Source organism: Strix aluco, chromosome 3, assembly GCF_031877795.1.
Source record: "Strix aluco isolate bStrAlu1 chromosome 3, bStrAlu1.hap1, whole genome shotgun sequence".
Taxonomy (NCBI): Eukaryota; Metazoa; Chordata; class Aves; order Strigiformes; family Strigidae; genus Strix; species Strix aluco.
In genome coordinates, this window is record NC_133933.1 from 25,880,877 (window position 1) to 25,891,680 (window position 10,804).

The window sequence follows — 10,804 nt, forward strand, 5'->3', positions numbered from 1 at the left end:
CTAACGGTGTGAGAGGCTCAGCGCCCAGACGCCCAGCATGGGCGGGGGGGGCGGCTTCGCTTGGCCTGCCCTCGCCCTGACCTCCTTGGGCAGAATCCGGCCTCCCCCGGCCCCCCGCGTGATTCGAAAACAGAATCGCTCCCACGAGGGCCCCGCAGGAGACCCCAGGGCAGAAAACGCGCTTCCCAGCGGGCAAGGACGGGGGGTCCCACCGCTGCGGCTCTCGCTTTCACCGGCGCTGCCGGGGCAGGGAGGACGGGGAGGCAGGCTGGACGAGAAGCGACCCCCCCCGCCCCCCCGTGCCCCGGGAGGAGCAGAGCACTGGGCGCCGCGGCGCTGCCTATTTTCCCGAGGAGCGGAGCCGGCGATGAACCCGAGAGGAGCCGGCGGATCCCGGCCTGGACCGCGGGGGGGGCCCCGGCGGAGCCGCCCGCCCCGGCCGCTCCCTCCCGGGGAGGGCACCCAGCCCCGCAGCACCGGCCGAGGGAGGGGGGACAGGACCCCGTGGACCCCCTCCCCCCGGCCCGGCGCAGCCCCGCGCTCCCGCCCGCCGCCGCGCACAGCGCCTGCGTGACGTCACAGCGCGCCCCCGGGCCGCACAGCCACGCTGTGACGTCACAGAGTACTACCTCCCCACCCCGCCGCGGGGGCTCGCGGAGAGGAGCACGGCAAACCGGAGCGACACCAAAGCGACACCCCCCGCACTCCAAAACGGCCCCGCCGGCTCTTGGCAGCGTCCCTGGGAGTCGCGGGGAGTCAAGACAGTTCGGCCCCGTCCTGCACCAGAACCCAAGAGCCATGTCACGGGACACAGACACGCAGGGACGCGCACGCGGATCTCCGAACGTAATCGGCAACTTTCTCACCGGGGGCACAATTCTGCGTGATCAAATCCGGTCCTTGTCATCGCCTCCATTAGGAAAGGAAGGGGGAAAGGAAAGAAAAAAAAAAAAAAAAAAAAAAAAAAAAGAGGAGGCTGCCTCGGGAGGCTTCCAAGGCGAGGAGAGACAGCGGCTGCTTTGCGCGGGGCGAAGGAAGCGGGGGCAGCCTCACCGGCCCTCTCCCCTGGTCAACAGACTGACGTGGTTACAAACCATAGCAAACATTTTATTTACAGGAGATATATATATATATTTATATATTTTGTCAGTGCAGTATTTCTTGGCCGGATTATTCGAAGCAACACGTTGCAACCAATGAGGACGTTGGCAAAATACTTCACATTGTAAATTGTTCGGGGAGGGGGGGGGGGCGGGATGAGAGGGATTTCGGAGCACGTTCTCAGAGTCCCGCGCTCGGGTTTTCCTGGAGAGGACAAGGGGCGGGAGACGGAGAATAAAATAAAAATTTGTTGGAAAAAAAAAAAAGAAGAAAAAATAGAGAAATCCCGCTCTCCTGCGAGCAGCGTGGAGGAGAGGCGGCCGCCTCACGCACAGCCGTCCTGGGGCCGGGGCTCCCCGCTCCGGCCGCCTCCCCGGCCCCTCGCCCTGGGCAAGGCCGGGCGCTGGCCGCGGGCGGGAGGGGGCCGGTGCCGGGCCGGCCTCGCCGCGCTCCCGGGGCGGAGGAAGGGAGATAAATTAGCGCGCTGGTCCCGGGCGCGGGTGCCGCGGGGCCGCCCCGTCTATAGGCCGCTCCGCGGCTCGGGGCTGGCGGCGGCGGCTGCGGCGGCGGAGGCCGGCGGGGAGGGGAGGCCGGTGCTGCCAGAGGACTTGCCGATCCCGGCGGCGGCGGGCAGGCTCCGCTCGGCGCCCTCAGTCCGTTCCGTGTCGCTGGGGGCCATGTCGAGGGAGTCGGCGTCGCTGCTGTCGCTGTCGCCCTCGGAGCGGCTGGGGCTGCGCTCGGGCTCGGCGGCGGCGGCGGGGGGTGGGACGGCGCGCTGGGCCGCCGGCTCCGGCTCGGGCTCCGGCGGCGGCTCCTTGTCCTTCTGGGCCTGCGCCTCCTTGGAGTGCCGCCACTTCATCCGCCGGTTCTGGAACCACACCTTCACCTGCGGCCGCGCCGCCCTCAGACGGGCGGCACGGCCCCCACCGCGCCCCGCGCACCGCACCGCGCCCCGCACCGCGCCCCGCACCGCCCGGCCCCCGCGCTTCCATCGGCGACGGGCAGCAAGGGGAGAAAAGAAGGCGCCGTCCTCATCTCCCTCTGCCCCCACCGGTACGCGACCAAGGTGCTTTTAGCTTTTTTCTCCTTCTAGTTCGCGTGTTTAAATACCAAACGGCCCCCCGCCCCGTGTTTTGTGTTTGTTTGTTGGGGTTTTTTTTATCTCTCCTTCTACTTCTTCTTCCAGGAAACCAAATCTTGCTCAAGAAACCACAGCGTTATACAATTCTGTGCGCTGCGGGCCCTCAATAGTGGAATCATTACAGAGTGGCGTTTAATGATTCCGTTTGAAGAAGAGTTTTCACTTCCCCAGAACTAAGGATTTCACAACGCAGGGAGAGATTTAGAAAAAAAAAAAAAAAAAAAAAAAGAAGAAAAAAAAGGGGACATTAAAAATAGTGTGTTCTCTTCTACTTCCTTTGACCTAAACTGCCTCCTACAGCGAGTTGCACTTCAATAAAGCGCACACTGCTGAGCTGCCCCGGCCCCGCTCGTCTCCGCGCTCGGCCAAAACAAAGGGCGAAAGCTCCGCGCCGGGCCGCCGAACGCCGCGGAACCTGCGCGCAGGAGATGCTCGGGGCGAGGTCCCGCTCCTCTGCCAGCCCCGCCAAAGATTAAGGAAGGGAAAACGCTTTGCAAACGCTCCCCCCGTCCCCCGGTATCCCTCTAAAGTGGAAGTAGCATTTGAAATAAACCCGAAGCCGTTCTTACTTGAGCATCTGTCAGCCCCAGCATCGCCGCCAGTTGCTTTCTGTCCGGTTTGGTGACATATTTCTGGATTTCGAACCGTTTTTCTAAACCTTTCCTCTGCAGGTTGGAAAAAACAGCCCTGGACCAGGAGCGTTTCCTCTTGTACGTCTGGGGCAGCGTGTCCTTGGTTAAAACTGCGTACGGACCTGGGGAGGGGGGTGGGGAGAAAAACGGGGGGAGAGAGAGGGAGACGGCGTTATTACTATCGATGCCTGAAAGGGAGCCCTAAATCGATCAAAATAACAGCCGGCCTGCGGGAGGGATGGGCGGGGGGGGGGCAGGCCCGGGCCAGCGCGGCCCTGCCCGCGTGTGCTTCCTCGGGCAAGGATGGAGCTCTCTGGGACCCCAATTTCTTCCTCTCCCCCCTCCCCGCCCCTTCTCTCTCGGCCCAGGTATTATTTTTGTGCTAGATGGGATGGTCAGGCCCCAGCCGGCTCTTCCTCCCCCCGCCACGCAGCCCGGCTTTCGCCCAAAAGCTGAGCCTCGCTCGCAAACGTACGCCCCGGCCTTTCAAAAGGGAGGATCCGGGAGGAGAGCGCCTGGGCCGGGGGGGGGCTGCTCCGGGCCGGGGGGCCCTGCGCCCCGGGAGGGTCGACGAGGGACGAGATGTACCTGGAAAAGTGTCTTGAAACTGGTGCTGAACTGAGCTCCTTGGGTTTGTGTTTAAGGGACCCAGAATAGCAGAGGCCTCGTTAATGGGGTCTAGAGACGCGAAGAACTGGCCGGCGGAAGGCTGCAAGTTGGGGAGATGAACCCCAGTTTGGCGGCTGGTAGTTAATAAGGAGGTCAGATCTGTGAGCACAGAACAAGGAGAGCTCTGTTATACCGCGGTCGGAACCGACAGCCCGGCACGCCGCGGGCGGAGGGGGTCCCCGGCCGGGGAGCTGGGGCGGGGGGACGGGACGGGACACCGAGCAGCCACCTCCTGGCCCCGGGGGCTCTCCCGGGAGCGGCGGCCGTGCCCCGGCAGTCAGGCATCCTCCGGTGTATTTACTGCCTTGGTGGGGGATGTTTACGCGCCGCGAGGGGGGACGGCTTGCAGCGAAAGCCTTTCAAACCGGCTGCGCCCTCTGAGGCGAAACTCCCCGGCCCGCCCTGGGAAGCGGGGGACGCTTCGGGCCCTATTTTTACGCTATCGCTATTTCTCCCGGCGGCGCAAATCCTGCGCCGGGGGCCGCAACCGTGCGCGGGGCCGGAGAAGGGGCGGGGGAGGGGGGGGGGGGCTATTTTAGTGAGCGCTATTGGAAACTCGGATTTGCCACGCTTTTTTTTTTTTTTTTTTAATAACCTTTTTCTCGGCTAGATCGGAAAGTTTTCAAATCGCGGGTACATTCGCTAAAAATCGTAATAACAGATTAAACAAAAGAGCCCCGAGAGCGCTAGCGTGGAAAGCGGGCAAGCCAATTTCTCTACCTCTCAGCGTGTTGCCTTCCTTGACTTTGGGGTCAAACTCCGCCGACAAAATGCGGTCGATGCCGAATTTCAGGTCCTTGCTGGCGGGCGCCGGCGCCGAGCCGTGCGTGTGGCCGCCCGGCAGCCGGGCGGGGGCCGGGGCGCCCCCGCCGCCCCCCGCCGCCGCCGCTGCCGCCGCCGCCGCCGCGGGGGAGCGGTGCTGCGGGGGGCGGTGGTGGTGGTGGGAGTGGTAGGCGGCGGAGAGCGGCGAGAGGCGCGGCGGGAAGGCGGCGGCGGGGGCGTCGGGGGCCACGACGGGCGTGGGCCGGAGCGGCGAGGCGGCGGCGGCGTGGAAGGGACCGCCGCCGTGGTGGACGGCTCCCAGAGCCGGCGGCATCCCGGTGCCGGGACCTCCGGGCAGGGTGTCGGCGGGTCCTCCCGCCGCCTCGCCGCCGGCGTGGAGGATGTCGGCGATGCAGAAGGAGGGTTTCTTCGCCGCCGCGGCGTCCAGAGGGAAGCAGCCGCCGGCTGCCGGCCCCGATGCCGAGCAATAGGCCGCTGACCACAGGCTGAAGTTGGAGGCGTAGAAAGGAGCCAGCCCGGCCGTGTACATCCTGGCCCGCGGAGGGGACGCGCCTCTCCGCCGCTCAGCTCCCGGGGACGCGCCGCGGAGCTGCCCGCTGCCCCGGGCGCATGGGGAAGGGATGGCGGCGGCGAGAGGCGGCTGGCGGAGCGCTTGCCGGAGGGGCAAAGAGGGGGGGGAAAACCAACCACCAGGGGAAGAAAAAAAAAAAATGTAAAAAAAAAAAAATTCAAAAAAAGAAAATGGAAAAAGTCCCCAAAACCCACGGCGAGACGGAGAGAGCGAGCGGGCGAGGAGCGGAGCGGCGCAAACAAAACAAACCCCAAACCAAACCCCCTTTCCTCGCACTGGGGGAGAAAAAAAAAAAATACATCCACCCCTCCCCAAAACTTTCTCTGGCAGCGACACTCCCGGCTTCGGAGCAGCCCTCGCTCCCTCCCCGCGCCCAATCCGCGATCCGCGGGGCCGGGCAGCACCGCCCGCCGACACGCCCACGGCAGGGCCGGGTCGCGGGTGCGGGCCACCGCGCCGCCAGCGCGCAACTGCGCGCTGGCGGCGCGGTGGCCCGCACCCGCGACCCGGCCCTGCCCGGTTTGCCCCGCACGGTACCCACCCCACCCACCCCCACCTCCTTAAATTCCACCCTCGACTTTGAAACACCACCACCACCCCCCCCCCAAAAAAAAAAAAAAAAAAAGCGCAAGGGCACTGCGCTTGCCGCCGCGATTTCCAAACGTTTGAAAGAAACGCGCAGGAAAATTCTTCGCCATCGGGGGCAGGTCCGTCCTTTTGGAAATGATTCCCGAGGAAATGTGTTTCCTTCCCGGGTAAACGAGCCTGGGGTAGTCTGGAAGAAAAGAAGTCTGTGCAACTTTATCTCGACGCAGCATAGGTGTCGATGAGAGCTCCGAGCTTTTCTGGGCCCAGGACACGTTGGATCCTGCATTAGCAGCGACTAAATTAATGAATCGTCTTTTGGCCACAATGTAATTTTATAGATTTTTACCGTGGTCTCCAGCCCAGTGGCTGCGTCTTCTTCCACACCAATGTCACCAATGTCACCTTAAAAACTAGTTTGTAATTTTGCAAACCTTTGACAACAGAATTGCCCCCATTTTTTTAAGAATACGGTCATAAGCTACATTCACTGCAATAATTTAGGGACAGATTGATCAAAGCGTCATTTACGCTTCTTTCCTCCCCTCTAACATCCACATTTGTCTCGACCTGACTCTGAATAAAACCCTTTCTTTAATTTTAGTTTCACGTAAACCACTCGCTGACGTTTTGAGCAGGCTCCCGGGTCGGACGATTGCAGGTTTGCTTTGATTTTGTTTCCAAAAAAATTTTTTTTTTCTTTTTTTTCCAAATAGCTTCCCAAATTCTGAAGGTTTTCGGGGAACCGCCAGCAAGGCAAATTATTTTGCTTTCGCCAGGTATGAAGACATAGCTTCTGTGTGAATATTGAAACCACCTGCGAGCGAGCGTGAGCCCGCTCCTCGGCCGCAGCCCGCGCCCCGGGAAAGGTGAGGCTGGTTCCCCAGGAAAAGCCCCACGGCGCTTTGCTGCGCGTTGGGTTTTATTAACGAGACGAAACCGAAAAATAAAGACGGGACGGCTTGCCAAGATGTGTCCGAAACCCGAGGGCGGCCAAAGAAAGGGTTGATGAGGTTTGAACTTTTCCTGCTTCGACAGCGGAAAGCCCCTTTGCCTCGCATCTTCCCCCCACCCCGCTCCTTCACCCCTCCCCCGCGCAGATGACCCGCTGCGCTCAAATCGGATCGAACGACTCCGGTTTCACTCGCGTTTCCACGGCCGGGCAGAGCCGCGCCATCACCCCGCCTGAGGGAAGGGCAACGAAGCCCGCGCTGCCCGCTGCCTCCCAGCTGCCAACCGCTGCCTTAAATTATTGCCGTGATGGCCACCAGCACCGACATCGTTGTTGTTCCACCCCGGGGCCGCTCGCCAGGCAGGCGGTAAAAAAAACAAAAAACAAAAAACAAAAAAACCCAAACCCCACAACACAAAAAACCCAAACCACTTTTTTTTCCTTTATTTTTCGGAGCTGATTTCAAAGCTCCGCTCGTCCCCCGAGCAGCATCGGCGGGAAGCGCCCGTTTGCGGGGGCCCCGGGCGGCCCCGGCGCGGGGCGCGGCGGCGGCTGCGCGGCCCGGGGCGCTGCCGCTGCCCGGGAGCCCGCTGTTCCGCGGGCCGCCGCGCAGAGAGGCGCTCCTTCCGCGCTGCCGTCCCGCCGGGACTCAAATAACCCGAAAGGAAACCCTAAGCGCCTCGCACTAAAGCCCTTGACCCCCGGGCCGGGCCTCGGGAAGGCCGGGGGGGCTGCGGAGCCCCAGCCGCGGGGGCAGGTGCCTTCTCGTGGCCCGCCCGCTCCGCGAACGCCTCGGCAGCGCTGCGCCCCCGCGCATCCTCCGCGGGCGAAGCCAGGAGCACCTGCCTCCCCCCGGCAGGCCGCTCTCTCCCCCGGGGGCCGGGGCCGTCCCATCTCCCCAAAGGCCTGCGCAGGCCGCCCTGCCCGCGCATCTTCCGCCCCGGCGGCCGCGGGGGAGCAGGGCTGCGCGGGCCGGGGGAGGCGGCGGCCCCTCCTCCCCGCGCAAGGAGGGAGAAGGCTGCAGGAAACCCGGAGCTCGCTGCAGTCCAGGTCATCTCCTGTTTTTTGAGAGGTTCCAACTCGGACTAAATGAGCGGATGTGCCTGCGAGATTTGTCCCAAAATAGAAGCGGCTTTAGTATTTTAGGATACAGCAGAAATCCTTATTTCTTCCGGAGAAAAACTTCATAATGAGCGCGAGCACTTCCCTTTTCAATATTTGTGCAACTTTATCTCGACTAGCAAGTTGCTTTGGTGACGCAAATCCGCCCTTGTGTATTGCAACTACAAAAATAAATGCAAGGAAATCAATTCCCTTCTAGCAATGAAAACATAAATATACAGCTGCGACTTTCCCCTTTAATCTTGCTTTCCGAGGGACTCGAGAAGGAGGCGAATGAACTGTGCAGGCAGGAGCGATGCTCTTTTTTTTTTTTTTTTTAGGAATGGAGTCTCGAATGACTTTTTTTTTTTTTTTTTTATCCCTCCCCGAGGCCGACAAAGGAGGTGGGAAAAAAAATTATTCGAGTTCTTACGAGGGGAAAATAGAAGGGCTAACCCCGAGACGCTGCAGCTCCCCGGCCCCACTGGCGGGCACCGGGCCGGGAGCATCCCGGAAAAGGCCGGGCCCCGCCTGCCCGCGCCCCACGGGGAGGACGGGCCGCTTTTTCGGCTGTCCCTGCCCCCAGGAGCTCCCCGTCCCGCGTGGAGCTGCGGGCAGCAGGTCGAGCCCACGGACCGTGCCGGGGATCCCGCCGCCGGAGCCCCACGGCCGCCCCCCGTCGCAGCTCGCCCGGCCCCGGCGGTAGCCCCGGCGGTAGCCGCGGCAGTGCCGGCCCCCGAGGCGGGCTGTTCCCCCGCCGCCCAGCCCCGCCGGGGCTCGGGCCTCCCCCTCCGCCAGCCGCGCTTTTTCCGCGGGGGGGGGGGCGGCTGCGCGGCTCCCGGCCCGCCCGGGATGCTGCCGGAGCGGCCTCCCCGCCCTCCCACCCGCGGCCGGCGGCCTTGTCCCTGGGCTTTTAGGCTGAGCCATGTCGGCCAGTCTCTACCTCTATCGGGACGTAGAAACATATATATGTAATATATAAAACCGATGGAAAATAGTTGGAAAGTCCTACTCGCTCTCTAGGACTACTTTTAAACATAATTTTTGAAACCCCTCTCCAAAGCCTCCAGGGAGACGCTTTGCTGGGGTGGCGTTACCGGGGTCGCTGCCGTCCCCATCCCCGTGTCCCGTCGTCCCCGTCCCGCCCCCCGCCACCGCCCCCGGGGTCCCGCCCGCGCTGCGCAGCGCCGAGCACCCGGCGGGCCCCCGCCCGCCCCGGCCCAAAGCCCGTTCTCTGTCGCCACCTGGCGAGCTGGCCCGCGCCGGGCCCGGACCCCCACCCAAGGCACCCCCGGGACGGGGGTCTCCCCGCTAAATCCCACCCCCCCACCCCCGCCGCTCCCGGGTCCCTGCGAGCAGGGAGCAAAGCAAATTTGGGGAGCCAAGCGCAAAATGACTACACCCGCCCAGGGCTCCTGCTTGCCGGGTGGGCAGGAGAGTTTTGCAGGCTGCCGGGGGGTGGTGGTGGGGGTGGTGTGTGTGTTGCTGGCTGCTCCCCCTCAGCAGCCCCCCGGGAAGCTGGGAAGCGGGGCCGCCAAACCCGAGCCCCCCCCCCCCCCCCGGGGACTGGCAGCCGGAGGCAGGTCTGTGCCACAAGACCGGTGGGGCTTCCCTCGGCTGAGCAACGGTTGGTTATCTGAAACGCTCAAGAAAAGCGCAGGCGCTGCAGGCAGGAACTGCCCAGAACCGCAAGTGAATTAAGTGACCAAACTGGTCAACTCCGTGACATTTCCTCTCCATTGCTCCATGCGTTACTTCACTGCGTACCTGTGTCAGTAAGTAACGACTGATGCGACGTCATTTGCCAAACAAGTGGAAGGCGCCTGACAGCAGGCAGGATCTGGGTTTCCATGCGGTAGGACGGGATTTCGTGGCTCCCACGGGTGCATTGGCACTGGTGTTTGTGTTTGGGTCAAGGCATGCTTTGGGAGGCAATCACCCGATTGATCCTGATCGCTTGCAGCTTTACATCATGGAGAGGCCCTGGAGTGGGCAAGCAGGCATCCCTGATGGGAATTGAGTCCACGGGGCATACTAAAATTACTCTGAAGCAAAATCGCTCTGAAATGCCTGTACTGTAGTTGTCTGAAAGCTCTATGGAGTTTCTGCATGTGAGTAGTCCTCAGAATTGTCCATATGTTACAGCAGAATAGGTCCCACTGGATAGTCTGTAGGTTAGAGCGGACCAAACCCCGAGGCTCCCAGCTCCGAGAGCCACTGAGCCAGAGACTTGTTCTCACACTTGCACGTTTGCACTGTGTGTCTTTCTTTCAACTGCTGCTCTGATGAAACACATCTGATCCTGTGAAGCTGATGGGTATCAAGCGGAGAGAATTTTTGGGTTCTCCCAAATGATGTGTAGTCCCTCAAGTCCCTTCAGACAGAGCAGGGACCTGAAAACACCGATTCCCCTCTGCCCCTGAGTGCCTGGCTCAGAGATCTGGGATGTGGAAGGGCACTGCATCTTTCCACAGTCATGTTACAGAGAAAAGGGGTGACCTTTCCTTCCTTTTTTTTCCCTTTTTATTCTTTCCTTTTTTTTTTTTTTTTTTTCCATTTATTTTTTTTAAATAAAAAGCTGCAGGTACATAAATCTTAAAGAAGGGTCAGGGTAATAAATAGCAGTTGGAAAGAGGCGCCTCTCCGCAGCCCCAGGAAAGGAGGCTTCGTTCTGAGGAGCAGCAAGGTCAGGACAGTCCCTTCCTCAGGGTTTCCTACAGGTTAGAGCAGGCAGGTCCTGCCCACTGTGATGACTTTCATAAAGACCATTTTTAGGCATCTGATGCTGTGCCGGGAGCTGGGCACCGTGAGCCTGCAACGCTGTAAGGGTTTAAGCTGTTCAAAATTGAAGTGCTGGTCTCCCACACCCGTTCCATCCCTGCTTGCCCGTTCCTATCCGTGGGGATGTCAAACTCTAGAAAATTAACTCTGCCCGTACAAAAAGGGTTTTTTTGCTGTCACAGTTCCCCAGACTAACTTCTTTATCATGTGGCCAGCCAGGCTGAAGGAGTTTAGGGAAACATGCATTTGGGGAGGGGGAGTGGCAGGACTGCTGCCGCCCTCTTCTACTTTACTCTAACCTCTCACCCATTAATTTAAGCACTGCTTCTTGGAGCTGCTTTCTGCAGTCTAAAATGGGTCCTTCTTGCATGGAAAGACCCTGAGTTTGCTTTCATTTCCATTGGCACCACTGATTTCGTAGGTTACTCCACCTTTACACTGCAGTTGGACCCATAATCTGCTTGCAGAGATATCACAGGCTAGCTGTG

General features: G+C 61.1%; 1 protein-coding gene across 1 annotated transcript; it reads right to left on the reverse strand.

Moving 5' to 3' along the window:
• Nucleotides 1-1,482: 1,482 nt before the first annotated feature.
• On the reverse strand, nt 1,483-5,349 carry HLX (H2.0 like homeobox). Its single transcript, XM_074820629.1, has 4 exons — nt 4,264-5,349; nt 3,463-3,642; nt 2,812-2,996; nt 1,483-1,987 (listed from the first exon to the last, which is right to left on the reverse strand). Exons 1-4 carry the CDS (start codon nt 4,853-4,855, stop codon nt 1,622-1,624), a joined length of 1,323 nt encoding a protein of 440 aa, XP_074676730.1. The 5' UTR covers nt 4,856-5,349; the 3' UTR covers nt 1,483-1,621.
• Between the last annotated feature and the right edge of the window lie 5,455 nt (nt 5,350-10,804).